The following is a 17,119-nucleotide window of genomic DNA, read 5'->3' as shown; positions in this document are numbered from 1 at the left end:
AATATGTTGGATGGACATGTACCAACACGACACCCATCTTAGTACTCGAAGTCTGGTTGGATAAGTCTGACAGTCACTCTCAAGTTCAATAAGCATCGCAAATTTAACATGCAAAGCATTTCGCACAAAAATCAGACGAAATTTTAATCAGCAGAAAAATTGCATCTAACCGAGAACATGGAAACTGCTTTCACCTTCAAATAGTGGTCCCAGTCATTAATTCCAACCGTCTGGTTTACCACAAGTACAGGGGATAACATAGTCTGGAGTTCTAAATGTCGGCACTTGAGAAGCCTACTTGGTACTATAATATACAAACTGATACAGGAAATAACAATGACCGGATCAAGCTAGATGATCTTGCTTATCAACAGACCACCTGTACAAAAGTACACCTAAGCTTGTTTATACAGCAGAGGATGTTCCCAGGGTTGGTCATTATGTACATCACATGCAACAATTCACATATCCATGTCAATGAAGAGATCCTCCTCTTCTTCCTCATTGAACATCTCATCATGTTGACAAACAGAAGTATAAACAGAAGAAGAATAGAAAAGAGGGTGAAGACAAAAATTTCAGAGGAAGAAGGATACATCTCTAGGACCAAATGGGCCCTTTTTATTAATTTTCATGGGCTCAATTTAGGAATTATACAAATATATTTCCCTCTAATTAGACGATTGTATTCCTAATCAGAGAGATTCAATTTAAGAATTATACAAATATATTTCCCTCTAATTAGACGATTGCATTCCTAATCAGAGGGATTCAAATTAGGAATTATACAAATATATTTCCCTCTAATTAGATGATTGCATTCCTAATCAGAGGGATTTACAGCTCATTTCAACACTCCCCCTCAAGATGGGTTATAGATATCATAAAGACCCATCTTGTCACGAATAAATGAAAAAGAAGGCACACTAAGACCTTTGGTCAAAATATCTGCTAGTTGACTAGCAGATCGCACATAAGGCATACAAATGATTCTGGCATCAAGCTTTTCCTTGATAAAATATCGATCGATCTCGATGTGCTTCGTCCGATCATGCTGTACTGGATTATTAGCAATATTGATTGCTGCCTTATTGTCACAATATAGCATAAGGGGCGATGACTGATAAAGGCCTAGATCCAATAACAAGATCCGCAACCATAAAATTTCGCACACGCCATGTGCCATAGCTCGATACTCTGCTTCAGCAGTAGATCGAGCAACTACATTCTGTTTCTTGCTTCGCCAAGTGACTAGATTACCTCCAACAAAAGTACAGTAACCTGAGGTAGAGCGACGGTCATCAAGTGATCCAGCCCAATCAGCATCTGTATAACACTCCACCCGTAGGTTGCCATGATTAGAATAAAGTAAACCACGACCAGGACAGCTTTTGAGGTAACGAAGTATCCGTGTCACAGCATCCATATGAACTGAATGTGGATCATGCATAAACTGACTTACCACACTAACGGCGAATGCAATATCAGGCCGTGTATGAGATAGATAAATCAAACGTCCTACCAATCGTTGATAACGTTTTCGATCAATAGGAACACCGGTATCAGCTACTAGTCGATGATTTTGTTCAATAGGAGTAGCAATAGGTCGACATCCCAACATACCGACTTCTGTAAGAAGATCTAGAATATATTTTCTTTGGGAGAGAAAAATTTCTTTTGAAGAACGAGCAACTTCTATCCCAAGAAAATATCGAAGATATCCAAGATCCTTCACCTCAAATGCCTGTGCTAGCTGAGCCTTCAAATGAGCTATCTCCTCAGAATCATCTCCTATGACCACAATATCATCAACATAGACAATCAAAATAGCAATCTTACCCTTGTTGTGCCGAAAGAAGAGTGTGTGATCTGTATTGCTTTGTTTATACCCCATCTGAATAATTGCTTGTCGGAAGCGATCGAACCAAGCACGAGGTGACTGCTTTAAACCATAAAGAGATCGTCGTAACTGGCATACTTTGCCCACTGTTTGAGCAGTAGCAAATCCTGGAGGAACATCCATATATACTTCCTCCTGAAGTTCTCCATGAAGAAAAGCGTTCTTTACATCGAGCTGGAACAGATCCCATCCGAAATTAGCAGCACATGATATAAGGGTTCTAACAGAGTTCATTTTTGCAACAGGTGCAAAAGTTTCATCATAGTCGATGCCATAAGTCTGTGTATATCCTTTTGCTACCAAGCGAGCTTTGTACCGTTCAATAGTACCCTCAGGTGTCTGTTTAACTGTAAAAATCCATTTGCATCCCACAGTTTGTTTACCAGCTGGCAAAGGTACAAGTTTCCATGTATTATTTTTTTCTAGTGCTTGCATTTCTTCAAGCATGGCGGCTTTCCACTTGGAATTTTCCTTAGCAACCTTCCAGTTCTCGGGTATGGAGACAGAGGACAAAGAAGCTATAAAACTCTGATAAGATGGAGAGAGAGACTCATAGGATACAAAGTTAGTGATGTCATGTTTGTACCCTACTCCATCCTTAAGTCGAGTAGGAATACCAGCATGACGAGTAGGCTTCCGTAAAGCAATAGGAACATTTAGATCATCATTATCTAATGTAAACTGGATGGGAGGTACAGGAGAATTATCATTAGTCGTAGAAGATGAAACCGTTGGGACAGGAGAGGAAGACCTGGAGACTGGAGAATGCGTAATAGACTCTGAGAGAGGAGATGAATCAGATAAAACAAGCTGTGGGAGAGTCTCAGATGCAGTTTCAGATGCTTCTCCTTGAGTGTCAGATGCTTCTCCTTGAGTGTCAGATACACTATTTGTACCAACATCCACAGTAACATCCACAGTAATAGGACTCCCTCCAGAAAACTCCCCCTCTCGACCAGTTCTAGAGATAACAGGAGAGGAAGAGGACACAGAAGATATATAGAATGGTTCAGACTCCCGAAATGTTACATCAATGCTGATAAACATCTTCTGCTCAGTCGGACACCAACATTTGTATCCTTTTTGAGTAGCTGAATATCCTACAAAAATGCACTTGAGGGTACGAGCGTCAAGCTTGCCAACCGAAGGTCGATGATTCCGAACAAAACAAACACAACCAAATACCTTGGGGGGAATTATAAAAGAATTAGTTCCTTGCAGGCATTCAAGAGGAGTCTTGTAGTCCAAAGTTCGAAGTGGCATTCGGTTAATCAGATATGCTGCAGTTAATACTGCTTCTCCCCATAAGAATTTAGGAATATTCATAGAAAACATCAAACATCTTGTCACTTCAAGAAGGTGTCTATTCTTTCTTTCAGCAACTCCATTTTGAGCCGGTGTGTCAACACACGTCATTTGATGTATAATTCCATTATTATGTATATACTCCTCAAATTCTTTATTAAGATATTCTGTCCCATTGTCAGAGCAAAAAATCTTAAGAGTTACTCCATATTGAGTACCAATCATTTTATGAAAATCTCTAAATGACTGAAATACTTCATTCTTATTTTTCAATAGATAAACCCAAGTGCAACGACTAAAACAATCAATAAAAGTGACGAACCACCGATGACCAGAAATAGCGGTGGTCCCACAGGATCCCCATACATCAGAATGAACTACCTCAAACATTGCTTTACTACGTCGGCCTGAGTTTGGATAAGTACTTCTAGTGTGTTTAGCTAGTTCACAGGCATCACATACAAGCTTCTTTTTATATGTTTCAAAAACAGATGAAAATATACGAGCTAAGAGAGTAAATGAAAGATGACCAAGCCTGCGGTGTTGGAGCAACAGATCCTCCTTTTGTGAAGATGAAACAGTCAAACTGGTTTCTGAGTAGCCTTCAGACACTCCTCCCTCCAAATAGTAGAGCCCATTACGCATTATGCCAGTCCCAAGTTTCCTCCCTATCTTTGGTTCCTGAAAGACACAATGTGTTTTGAAAAAAGTTACGGCACAATCAAGTTCATTTGTAATAGCACTAATGGATAGGAGATTTATAGGAAATCTTAGGACATGTAGAACAGATGATAAGGGTAATTCGGAAGTACATTTGATAGATCCTTTTCCAGAAATAGGGGTAAAGGAGCCATCAGCAAGACGAACTTTATCACGACCGGAACAGGGAATATAAGACACAAAATCTCTAAAAGATCCAGTCATATGATTGGATGCTCCAGAATCAACAACCCATGGAGAAAAATTACTACAGTTAAGAGCATGAATTTGATCACTGATACCTATTTGGGCAAAATTACCCTGAGAACTGGCTGGTTGATTTGAAGAATCTTCTGTGGAAGTGCTGCTTTCAGAAATATTTACACCAGATCTGAATTTTTCCAAAAGTTGCATTTCTTCAACTGATAAATCTCCCATAGAAGAAAAATGAGCCTGATTATACTGACCTCGGCCTCTACCAAAATGACCACCTCCACGACCACGGCCTCTATTTGGACGACCATGTAGCTCATAGCAGTAAGCTTTGATGTGGCCCGGCTTATGACAGTGGTCACAAATTTTAACCCCACGAGGTCGAGGCTGAGTTTCTTGAGCAGAATTAGGAGTAGAGCTTCCAAGAGTATTAGGCTGTACCACAAGTGCAGATCGTATAGCTGTGTTCATAGAAGAAGACATAGTGGTTAATCGAGTTTCTTCACTAAGAACCAAAGAAATAGTTTCATCAAGAGTTAGCCACTTCTGTGCACTAAGAATAGAAGAGCGTCGACACTCAAACTCTGGGTTTAGTCCATCCAAAAAATCTACAAGTCGCTGTCGCTCTATCCATTTGCGAAACTCATCAACATCACCAGGATGAGTAGGGGTAAAGAGATTATAAAAATCAAAATCGTTGCACAACCTTTTTAATTCTCCAACATACTCTGTTACAGATCGAGAACCCTGATTAAGTCCTCGAAGCTCTCGCTGGATCTTATGAGCATGCATATTATTGCCTTTATAAGAATAAGTTGTGGCTACAGCCTGCCATAACTCATAAGCATTCGTTAGTGCCTCAACCGTCTGAGCAACACTTGGTACCATAGAGGCAAGGAGCCATGCTACCACTCGAGAGTTATTAGAATTCCACTGTCTAACAGCTATCCCATCTCCTTCTGGCCTTTTTGCAGTACCACTTATAAACCCCTCAAGATTGTGAGAATCCAAAATTAGACGAACATGTCGCGTCCAACTTAAGTAGATACCCGGCCCATCCAATTTGACCGGGTTAGTTTCTAGGGTGATCTTTGAAAACTCACTACCCGAGATACGAGATTCCATCATCCTAACCATTAACTTTTCTAAATCCTCCATGGTTAAAGGAGTTTTATCACTCATAAGAAAAAAACTTAAATGATCAAGTAAACAAGAACAATCTTGAGGGAGAAAATTGAAGTTTTCTCACCAACGATCTGAGATAAACTCAGATGACGAAAAAATATCGAATCTCTGCTTCCATGAAAGGTGCCTTGATAATATTCAGAAACTCCAAAACTGGATGCTCTATTGTTGTTCCAGAAAAAATAGCATCTACAATTGGAGACACATATGACAGCAGTAGAGGTTCTCCCTTTTTTTTTTGTATTTAAAAAATACCTAATAAGGGATGAGAACCATTTTCAACCCCGTAGTTCTTGAGTGAAAATGGTGGTGGCGTCGATGGCAGCGGCGGTAGCAGCGACAGCGGTGGCGATTGCAGTGGCGATGGCAGAAGCAGCGACAGCAGTGGCGGCGGCGACGATGGCTGCGGCAGCGGAGGCGGCGATCATAGTGGAGAAGGCTCAGGCAGCGGCGGCGGCGACGATGGCCGCGGCAGCGGAGGCGGCGATCATAGCAGAGGCGGTGATGAAGATGAAGGGATGCGAGAGAGAGAAAGAGAGAGTGAGAGATTTAACAGAAACGGAGAATGGCTTTCAAGGTTTGCAGGGATCCACAGAGAGAGCAGCGGCGATGGTTTGAAGGGGGAACAGATCCCACTCTGTTTGAGAGGAGAGATTTGAGTGGTAGACGATCGGCGGTTGAAGAGGCAGAACAGAGCACTCTGTTCCCTAAATAGGCTCTGATACCATGTTGACAAACAGAAGTATAAACAGAAGAAGAATAGAAAAGAGGGTGAAGACGAAAATTTCAGAGGAAGAAGGATACATCTCTAGGACCAAATGGGCCCTTTTTATTAATTTTCATGGGCTCAATTTAGGAATTATACAAATATATTTCCCTCTAATTAGACGATTGTATTCCTAATCAGAGGGATTCAATTTAAGAATTATACAAATATATTTCCCTCTAATTAGGCGATTGCATTCCTAATCAGAGGGATTCAAATTAGGAATTATACAAATATATTTTCCTCTAATTAGATGATTGCATTCCTAATCAGAGGGATTTACAGCTCATTTCAACACATCAGCAAGAAAGCCCTCTGTTGCCAGGTTGCTGCCGCAAACAAAAACACCTCCAATAAATTGAGAGCTATGTGAAATCACCAAGATAGAATATACGTCCATCATTAGGTTCAAAGAAGAGGTTACGACCTACCTTATGCAACAACACCGGAAGCTGACAACACGCTTCAGCTTCCTATTATAGAAAAAGAAATTGAACGACCATCTGCAAGGAACAATCTCCATGTCAGATAACTCAGCAATTGTTCGTCCATGATTAGATGGTCTCGGTTAAGAGAATCTTACATGGCTCCCTTCTCCAGAAAAGGGTCCCCATCAAAGTCTGGGTTGTAGCTGTAGATCTCACACTCATTTAGTTTTACCAGCTGCAGCAGAGGAGCATACATCCATGACTATCAATCATTTCTCCATTAGTCATAGGAAGAGAGAGATGTTCACCTCATCAATGGCCTTGGTCATGCTTTCCAGAAGGGAACTACCTCCATGAGCTATAGCCCATTCCTGTAACTTAAAACATTTTACACACACGTACACCAGAAGGCAAACAGCAAACCCAGGAAATAAAGTACAATTCTAGAGTTTTAAGCAATGGCTAGTTGGTCGAGATGAGAGGCCAAGCAAAGATATTTGATCAATAGCATGTGAAAGAATGTCTCTTCTAAGCATCATCCAATATTTCTCTTGGACAAATGTCAGTGCAACTCAAAGTCATCCACCCTTCCTGGGAGAAGGAATCTCAGCAATAAGTAACAAGAGATTATGGCATATGATGATTGGTTCACAAAAAGAAAGAAATATATAGATAAACTTGAATGGGATTAGGGTGGTCTGGTGACAGGCCTGTTGAATTTGTTGGAAAAAACAAATATTAACTGTATTTGAAGAAATTGAAAGGTCATTTTGTAAACTTAATTGAAGTGGGAAAAACTAAGAGTCACATGGAAAAGCCAAGAGTCACATGAAAAATCCAAGAGTCACATGGGAAGTCTAAATGATAAATTTATTAGGAGAGTCAAAAGGTCATTTCTTATACCTATAAATAGGTGGTTGTTGTAGAATGTATGGTGTGGTGAAGTGGTATCCAGAATAGAAAAAAAAAAGAGAGGGTTTGTGAGAAAAAGTTATATTGCTCCATTGTTTTATATAGTTTCTCATACTATTGTTGTATGTTCCACCGCCATTACATATTCCATCAAAGTGGTATCAGAGCACGGAGGTTGGAAATATGTCCAACAACATGCAATTCCCCATTCCACGACTCACCACCACCAATTATGAGAATTGGAGCATCCAGATGAAGGCATTGCTAGGCTCCCAAGATATTTGGGAGGTTGTTGAAAAGGGATATGAAGAACCCCAAGATGACCGCGCACAAACGATGGTACAAAGAACGGCACTTGTCGATCAAAGAAAAAAGGACAAGAAGGCTCTTTATTTCATCTATCAAGGGCTAGATGAAGCCGGATTCGAGAAGGTTGCTTGTGCCACCAACTCAAAACAAGCTTGAGAGATCCTCGAGAACGCTCATAAGGGCGTTGAGAAAGTGAAGAAGGTGCACCTCCAAATGTTGAGAGGCGAGTTCAAGACTTTGAAGATGAAGGAAGGAGAATCCATCTCGGATTACTTCACAAAGGTTCTTTCTAATGTAAACCAAATGAAAAGAAATGGTGAGAATGTAGAGGACAAGCGTGTGGTGGAGAAGATCCTAAGATCCTTGGATCAGAAGTTTGACTATGTTGTAGCTGCAATTGAAGAGTCCAAAGATGTGGATACTATGACAGTTGATGAACTCATGGGTTCTCTACAAGTCCATGAGCAGAGGATCTTGATGCGGAAAAAAGAACCCTTGGAGCAAGCCTTGAAGTGCAAGCTCACCATCAATGAGAAGAAGGATGGCCCAACTAGCGAAAGCAGTCAAATAAATCACGGTCATAGTTATACCCGTGGATACGGTCATGGATGAGGCCGTGGACGAGGATGACATTCCTTTGGACATGGCAGAGGAAGAGGAGGCACAGGAGTCTTACCTAATGAAGAAAGCACACAAGGTCCCTCTGGCGGAAGAAGGCAACGAGGTTTCTCAAGAGGAGGACGAAGGTATGACAAAAGTAAAATTAAATGTTATACTTGTGGTAAATATGGTCATTACTCCTCAGAATGTTACCATAATGAGAATAACCAAGTGTATGAGAAGGTCAACTATGCAAAGAAGGAGGAAGGAGAAGATGATATCTTGCTACTAGCAGAGAAGGGAGAAGAAGCTTTCAATGAAAATATTTGGTACTTGGATACCGGTGCAAGCAATCATATGTGCGGGTACAAACACATGTTCAAAGAGTTAGATGAGACAGTGGAAGGCAATGTTTCTTTCGGTGATACCTCAAAAGTTCAAGTGAAGGGGGTAGGTAAAATCCTAATTCAACTCAAGAATGGTTCTCAACAGTTCATTTCTAATGTTTACTATGTGCCTAATATGAAAATAAATATCTTAAGTCTTGGTCAATTATTAGAAAAAGAATTTGATGTTATTATGGAAGGTAGATATCTTTACTTAAGAAAACATGATCAGTTGATTGCAAAAGTACCTATGACCAAGAACCGAATGTTTATATTGAACATCAAGTATGTTATGACAAAGTGCTTGAGTGCATGCATGAAGGATGACACATGGCTATGGCACTTGAGGTTCAGGCATGTGAACTTTGGTTCCTTGAAACTCTTATCTTCGAAGGCAATGGTGAAGGGATTACCTCTCATTGAGGATACCTCTGAAGGAATATGTGAAGGATGTATTATTGAAAAACACTCAAGAGCTAGCTTCCCAAAAGAGTCATTTCATCAAGCCCGAAGGCCTTTGCAACTCATCCATATGGATATTTGTGGTCCCATCACACCGGCCTCATTTGGAGGTCGTCATTATTTTCTAACATTTATTGATGATTTTAGCAGAAAAACTTGGGTGTACCTCTTGAAGGAGAAATATGAGGCCCTGGAGATATTCAAAAGGTTCAAAGCTCTTGTGGAGAACCAAATTGGGTGCAAAATCAAAGCTTTGATATCAGATCGAGGAGGAGAGTTCACCTCGAAGGCATTTGAGGAGTTCTGCAAATCTTAAGGTATTTGGAGGACTTTGACTGCACCATACTCACCCCAGCAGAACGGCATAGCAGAAAGAAAGAATCGGACCATTCTTGACATGGTGAGAAGCATGCTGAAGACAAAAGAAATGACAAAAGAGTTTTGGACAGAAGCTGTGAACTGTGCGGTATACATTCTCAACTGCTGCCCAATAAAGAATCTTGAAGGAATGACCCCTCAAGAAGCATGGAATGGATATAGGCCAGATGTATCTCATCTGAGAGTATTTGGTTGCATTGCCTATGCACACATCCCAGATCAAAGGAGAAGCAAGCTTGATGACAAGAGTTTTTCTTGCATCTTTATAGGATATGATCAGAGATCCAAGGCATCCAAACTTTATGATCCAAAGGCAAAGAAGATCCTCATAAGCCGTGATGTGAAATTCAATGAAGAAGGAATTTGGAATTGGAGCACCAACATGATAGAGGTGCAAGAAGAAGAAGAACAAGTGAAAGCTCAAGTTGAAGATCCCACATCACCTTCATCACCTAGCACGAGATCTCCATCTTCAAATGAAGAATCCAGAAAGACAAGAAGCATTCAAGATCTCTATGAGGTGACGAGTCCCCTTAATCTCATTTGTTTATATGCTAATGAGGATGTAATCTCTTTTGAAGAAGCAGTGAAGAATGAAAACTGGAGGATGGCCATGAATGAAGAGATGAAGGCAATCCAGAAGAATAACACATGGAAACTTATTACTCTTCCAGAAGATCATGAACCCATCGGAGTGAAATGGGTATATAAGGTAAAGAAGAATGCAGAAGAAAAGGTGCAGAAATATAAGGCTCAATTAGTAGCTAAAGGCTACAAGCAGCAAGCCGGAATTGACTACGAGGAGGTATTTGCTCCCGTAGCACGTATGGAGACCATTCGTCTGGTGATTTTTTTGGCTGCACAGAGTAATTGGAACATCTACCAGTTAGATGTGAAGTCGGCATTTCTAAATGGCTTTCTAGAAGAAGAAGTATATGTTGAACAACCCAAAGGGTATGTGAAGACGGGACATGAAGAGAAGATTTTAAAGCTAAGGAAGGCACTTTATGGTTTAAAACAAGCTCCAAAAGCATGGAACTCAAGAATTGATGGCTACTTCAAAGTAAATGGCTTCAAGCAATGTCCCTATGAGCATGCTGTATATGTAAAGGAGAAAAATTCTAACATTCTACTTGTGTGTTTGTATGTGGATGATCTTATTTTTACAGGTAATAATCCACAAATATTTGAGAAGTTCAAGCATGCCATGATGAAGGAGTTTGAGATGACAGATATGGGATTAATGACATATTTTTTGGGTTTGGAGGTCAAATAATATCAAAAAAGAATTTTCTTATCTCAAGAAGGTTATGCCAAAGAAATCTTGAAGAAATTCAAGATGAAAGATTGTAACCCTATAAGCACCCCCGTTGATTGTGGAGCAAAGCTGTCAAAAGAAGATGAAGGAGAGATTGTGGACCCTACTCTCTATAGAAGCTTGGTAAGATGTCTGAGGTACATGACATGTACTAGGTCGGATATTCTATATGCAGTCGGTCTAGTCAGCAGATTCATGGAGGAGCCCAAATTAATGCACTGGAAGGCAGCAAAGAGAATTCTTCGTTACATCCAAGGTACTATTACTGATGGACTATTTTATTCTCATCATAATAACTTGAAACTTGTGGGCTATTCGGATAGTGATTGGGCTGGAGACATGGATGATCGGAAGAGTACTTCCGGATTTGTATTTTCTATGGGAGATGCAGCTTTTTCATGGATGTCAAAGAAGCAACCTATTGTTACTCTTTCTACATGTGAAGCCGAATATGTTGCTGCATCCGCATGTGTATCACATGCTATATGGCTAAGAAGCTTGCTGAAGGAAGTTCATTTTGAGCAAAAGGAACCTACCAAGATAAGCATTGATAGCAAGTCGGCTATTGCACTAGGAAAGAACCCGGTGTATCATCAAAGAAGCAAGCATATTGATGTGCGTTTTCATTCAATCCGAGAATATGTGAAGAACAAAGAAGTAGAGCTACTGTATGTGAAGACACAAGATCAAGTTGTCGACATATTCACTAAACCATTAGGAGCAGAGCTCTTCACCAAGTTTAAAAGTTCTCTTGGCATGATGAAGAAAGAACAATTAAGTTTAAGGGGGGGTGTTGGAAAAAGCAAATATTAAATGTATTTGAAGAAATTGAAAGGTCATTTTGTAAACTTAATTGAAGTGGAAAAAACCAAGAGTCACATGGAAAAATCAAGAGTCACATGGAAAAGCCAAGAGGGCAAATCCTTGGCCTACAAGGTCCTACGGCAGGGTTACTACTGGCCCACTATGAAAAAAGATGCGGCTGAGTTGGTTCGGAGGTGTGAGCCATGTCAGAGGTATGCTAACATACAACACCACCCCGCCAACCAGATCACTCCCATAGTCACCCCATGGCCCTTCGCCCAGTGGAGAATCGACATACTTGATCCTTTCCCTCCGACGTCTGGCCAAAGAAAATTCATAGTCGTTGTAATCGACTACTTCACTAAGTGAGTGGAAGCCGAACCTTTGGCACAGATCACCGAGTGGAAGATGGAAGACTTCATCCAGAAGTCCATCATCTTCAGGTTCGGATTGCCGCACACCATTATCACCGACAATGGACGACAATTTGACAACCGAGACTTTCAAAAATTCTGTGCGAGATTTCACATCGTGCACAGGCTGATCTCGATCGGACATCCACAATCCAACGGTGAGGTCGAAGTAACCAACCGAACCATTCTGCATGGCCTGAAGACCCGACTGAATGAAGCCAAAGACCTCTGGGTTGAGGAATTGAATTCCATCCTGTGGGCGTACCGAACGACACCCCATGTCCCGACCGGAGAATCTCTTTTCAGCCTGACCTATGGGACGGAGGCGATGATCCCACTTGAGATCGGGCTACCATCGATTAGAGTTGAGCAGTACTGCGAACCGGGCAACTCCGAGTGTCGGAGAGCCGACTTGGACCTCCTACCCGAACTCCGACACAAAGCTCAACTCCGCATGGCTTCCTACCGATAAAGAGTGGTCCGATACTACAATGCTAAAGTCAAGCCGAGGTTTTTCAGACCCGGGACCTGGTCTTGAGGAAGGCGGACGTTTTGAAGCCTTTGGACCAAGGGAAGTTGTCCCCGAACTGAGAAGGACCCTACAAGATAGCGGACACCTACGGGCCGGGAGCCTACCGATTGGAGACTCTAGAAGGAATGGCCATTCTCCGGACTTGGAATGCCAACTACCTGAGATTGTACTACCAGTGAACTCTGTATGCCCTTATTCGGAATACAAACTCAGCTTCAAAACTTCAGAGTCTAGAATCTCAGCTCTCCAATTGTGCGTCAGCGCTCGCTAGTAGTACGAGCCCCGACGCCCCGACTTAGACCCAACATTCCATTGGGAATCTGCGGCCCAATCGCTGACAACGCGTCGGACTCTTACGAGAACTGATATATCTACAATTGGTGGAAGGTCGGCGATGGTGATGAGACCCCCCTAAGTTGAAGCCACGCTCCTTCTGCAGCCAGCTCTCGAGCAAGGCGACTGGCTAACTTGCCGACTTGGCTCCGATCGAAAAAGGCAAAACGCCAATGCGACTAACGTCGCATTCGCAACGTATCGATCAGGTCACGGTCGGTCGAAGGATATTTGGCTTAGCATCATTTATCACACGTCGCAATGCATAAGCCCGACAAAGAACCGAGCAATGGATGACCGACTTGTCATCAACCAAACGCGTCGGGCACTATTCGACTAGCGGACTCTACGGGACAATCGGGTCAAAGAGCTACACCCGAAAGTCGGTCAACACCTGACTCATGTCCGGCCAACAGGTGCTCGACTTAGACTCTCGACTGTCGGATCGTACGACAGTCGGGACGTCGATCTAAAATCGGAGCTCGCTCTGCCTTTACTATGGCGCGCGCTACTGACTGTCCTGGCTAGCTACCTGGGATCTTACCGAACGTCCTAGTAAGGTACGTCGGGCTTATGACTTGTATGCTCGGGGGCGTTTCGGCGAAACATACATTCCAAGACACATTTCAGGATGCATAGAAAAAAAAAGAAAAATTGAAAAGTTTTCAATTTCATTCAAGTATGAACCAAATTTACAAAATTGGACCGAAGCCCGACTTCAAGTACATCAAGTGAGAACAAAAACAAAAATAAAAGATACTCTGACTACTCATCGGAGTCAGCTTCTTCGACTGGGAGAAGTTCGGAGGCGATCGGCGTGGCCGCTCGGATCGGAGTAGCATCGGGGTTCGGAGCTGCCTCACCTTCGGTGACCTGCTCCGGGATGGCTTCCTCCGCGATAGTGTGACCTCCCGACGATGGATCGGTCACCTCCTCCGCGGCTTGGCCCTCCGATCCTGGGAGAACGATGCTGCTGAGATCGAGCTCCGGATACATGCCCTGGACTGCCTCCCGGGCGTCCTCGTACCCCACTCGGTACGAGGCGAAGCCACTTTCCAGGAGCTCCTCGCGATATTCGTCGGACCCACGGAAGACCTCCACCGCCTGACCTAAAGCCTCCCTCGTCGACTCCGCCTCTGCCTTCGCTATGTCTGCATCGACTTGGGCGGTGGACAGGTTCTCTTCAGCCTTGGCGAGATTCTTCAGGCTTACTCGGAGTTGCTCGCGCTCGGCCTCAAGCTCGGTGATGCAACCATCCCGCTCGCACTGCAGTTGGTGAGCGGTACGACCTTTATGCTTGGCTTCCTCGCAGGCCGACTGAAGTTTGGTCCCCGAGGTAGCCAGGGCATCGGTGAGGTGGAAGATCTCCTCCTCGAGCCAGGCCTCACGGTCGACTGACTGCTTCAGCTGCTCGACCATGGTCGCCTTCTCGACCTCGGCGATCTCTGCCTTCCTCTTCCAGGCCGCAAGAACGTCGCCGAACCTTCGATACCCGACCTCCAGCTCGGACATGTTGTAGATCAGCTACAAATAACAGGCCGATTGTCAGAAGATCGAGCTGATAGAAAATAATAATGAAAATGAAGAGTGAAGAAGAGGAGCTCACCTGGATCACAGTCAGAAAGAAAGAAGAAAGCATGTCGAACATCGTCCGACTCTTCATGATCTCCCGATCGGCCGAGAGACTGGTTGCCTGGCACAACCTCCTGGCCAAGTTATGGCTGGCCAGGGCCGACGCTCCCTCGGAAAGCTGGATGTCGGATGACGTGGCTCGGTCGGCCGACCTTGTGTCGTCACCCGACGCCATTGGAGCTTTCCCCCGTCCGATCGCCCAGGCCTGAAAGTTGGAGAGAGACGGGAAGCTCGAGCTCGACTGGGTCCCTCTCGAGGCTGCAGCGGCAGCCACTGCAGGTCCTTCAGGTTCGCACGCTTCGGCCCGAACCTCTTCCATGGGTGGGGGAGCCGACGCTCCTTCAGCTGCCCCCTCGGCCAGCCCTTCCTCAGCATGCACCTCGGGTGGCACCGTTGGAGCCGACAGTGCGATGACCGGCTCATAGCCCGATGCGCGTTCGGTGTCGGGCTGCATCCCCATCGCCGTAAGATCGATCGGCGACGCTATCTGAGGCCTCTTGGGAGGCCACGATGGTCCGGCCCCGGTAGCCGGCCTCTTCCTTGCTGCATGTTGCCGAATCTCGATGTCCATCAGCCTCATTCTCGATGATGTACCTGCAATTTCAACAAAAAATTAGTACAAATTTGGAGATAGACAAAAAGCTAAGAAACAGCTAACAGGCCGAACTGTACCTAGGCGGGGAACCAAGCTCAAGCCGGCATCATAAAGAGCTTGTTCGATAAGAAGCTCTCTCTACTTCGATACCGACATATCTTTGAGTCGGTAGAAATCCTTCTGATCGTTCGCCTCCACTCGGCTATTCTCGTTCGGCCGAGTTAGGGGGTCGCCCCAACGGGAAGGGAACCCCCAGGAAAGTGAAGAAGAAGCAAAGAAAAACTGGTTCTTCCACCCATGGATTGACGATGGAAGACCAGTGATGAAGGAAAGACCCTTCCGAAGATTGAAAAACCACCACCCTCAGGCTTTAGGGTGGGGTCGGAGGATAAAAAATGCTCGGAAGAGGGAGATACTAGGATTGGTCGGCAAAAGCCGACACAACAGGGCAAAACTGACTATCAGCCGGACTGAGTTCGGTGCCAGTTGCGTCGGACAAACTCCATAATAGTCCAGTATGTTCCGGACAAACTCCGGAACTGAAAAATGAAAACCGGCCCGGAGGTCCTCGACATAGAAAGCCACCTGGCCCGGGGACGGGTTGTTAACCCGACCATCGGTCCCAGGGGCGAACAGCCGAAACTGCTTCGGAATGCAGTACTGCTCCCTGAGCCGATCGACGTTCGACCCCGAAAGTGAAGAAACCTCAACCTCCGGGGTCGATCGAGAATCGTCGGTCGGGTTCCCCGATAAACTTCCACGAGGAGAGGTCCTAGCCATGATGCTAGTCCCAGAGAAGAAGGATTAGGATGAAGAAAGAAAAAATTCCAAGGGAGCGAAAAACAAGAAGACAAAGGCTTCGAGAAAACTTTCCTAGGAGGGAGACAGGGACAACTACCTGAGACAAAGGAACCACTCGACCAGAGTCTCGGCGACAGAGCTGTGAAAAGTGAAGTTTTGGATGCAGGTGACCCTGTATATATAGTGCCCCTCGACGATCGAGATGAGAGCATGCCCAACGAGGATCTCCCAGATCTTGACACGTGGCCGCATCTGGGCCTTCCCTAGGTCCGACGATTCGACGCACCCGTCCCAGATCAAGCCATGTCGCCTCCATCCGCCTGAACGGATTCGGCCCAATGGCCCCCTGCCACGTGATGAAATAACTGTGCCTCAGGATTCGATAACCGACGATGGTTCGTGTTCCCGAGGAGACGACAGAAACGATGATTCCTGTTCCCAATGGGACGTCTGACACCGATGGGACGTCTGACGCCAATGGGACGTCTGACGTCGACCATTCATTGGTACGGTTGCCAGAGTCGGAGCGTGACATGATGGAATGCTAGAATCAGCGTACGGCGCGATGGATATCCACTCCTTTCGCCCAAAACCGTCGCCCATATGGGACCGCTGGTCAGCACGACATCCGACTCAGGAGTGAGGGGGCAAATGTTGGGATATACCGACCGACTCCTTTTACACTGGCTCACCCTCGACTCTACCGACCGACGTCCGACTCTACCGACCGCACCGACCGACGACCGACGACAGTAGCTGTCGACATTATCCGACTAAAGGAGTCCCGCTCGGGCAGACCCATTTTGTTCCCGACTAGCCTAGCGGCGGAGCCCAGATTACCGACTCACCGTCGGTCGAAGGTGGCAGCCGATGTCCGACTCCCGCAACGCGCCAGACCGGTCGACGGTGTCCTCGGATCTTCACCTGACATCCCGCAGTCGAATACCGACGTATGGTCGGTCGGCTCCCTCAAACGCCGTACGACTGCTATGGGCAGCTGTCCTGACAAGGACCTGCGGCGTGGCCGTCCTGGGGACATTGTCCTGTCATGGGCATGGGTCAACCCTAGTGATTTGACAGCCCCACGGCGACTTGACAACCCACGGCGATTCTGACAGCCTCCGGCGATTTGACAACTCTCCAATTGT

At 44.8% G+C, this 17,119-nt stretch overlaps 2 protein-coding genes across 2 annotated transcripts; one reads left to right on the top strand and one right to left on the bottom strand.

Annotated features, from left to right (window-relative positions):
* Positions 1-166: 166 nt before the first annotated feature.
* On the bottom strand, positions 167-7,183 carry LOC140853685 (uncharacterized). The gene is made up of 5 exons (XM_073248406.1): positions 6,805-7,183; positions 6,652-6,731; positions 6,500-6,571; positions 6,372-6,397; positions 167-520 (listed from the first exon to the last, which is right to left on the bottom strand). Exons 1-5 carry the CDS (start codon positions 6,823-6,825, stop codon positions 462-464), a joined length of 258 nt encoding a protein of 85 aa, XP_073104507.1. The 5' UTR covers positions 6,826-7,183; the 3' UTR covers positions 167-461.
* A 408-nt stretch (positions 7,184-7,591) lies between these two features.
* LOC140853655 (uncharacterized) lies at positions 7,592-7,873 on the top strand. Its single transcript, XM_073248304.1, has one exon. It carries the CDS (start codon positions 7,592-7,594, stop codon positions 7,871-7,873), a length of 282 nt encoding a protein of 93 aa, XP_073104405.1.
* The last annotated feature ends 9,246 nt before the right edge of the window (positions 7,874-17,119 follow it).

Source organism: Elaeis guineensis, chromosome 14 (assembly GCF_000442705.2).
Source record: "Elaeis guineensis isolate ETL-2024a chromosome 14, EG11, whole genome shotgun sequence".
Lineage (NCBI taxonomy): Eukaryota > Viridiplantae > Streptophyta > Magnoliopsida > Arecales > Arecaceae > Elaeis > Elaeis guineensis.
The sequence above is the reverse complement of the archived record's forward strand: the minus strand, read 5'-3'. Positions and strand labels throughout refer to the sequence as shown.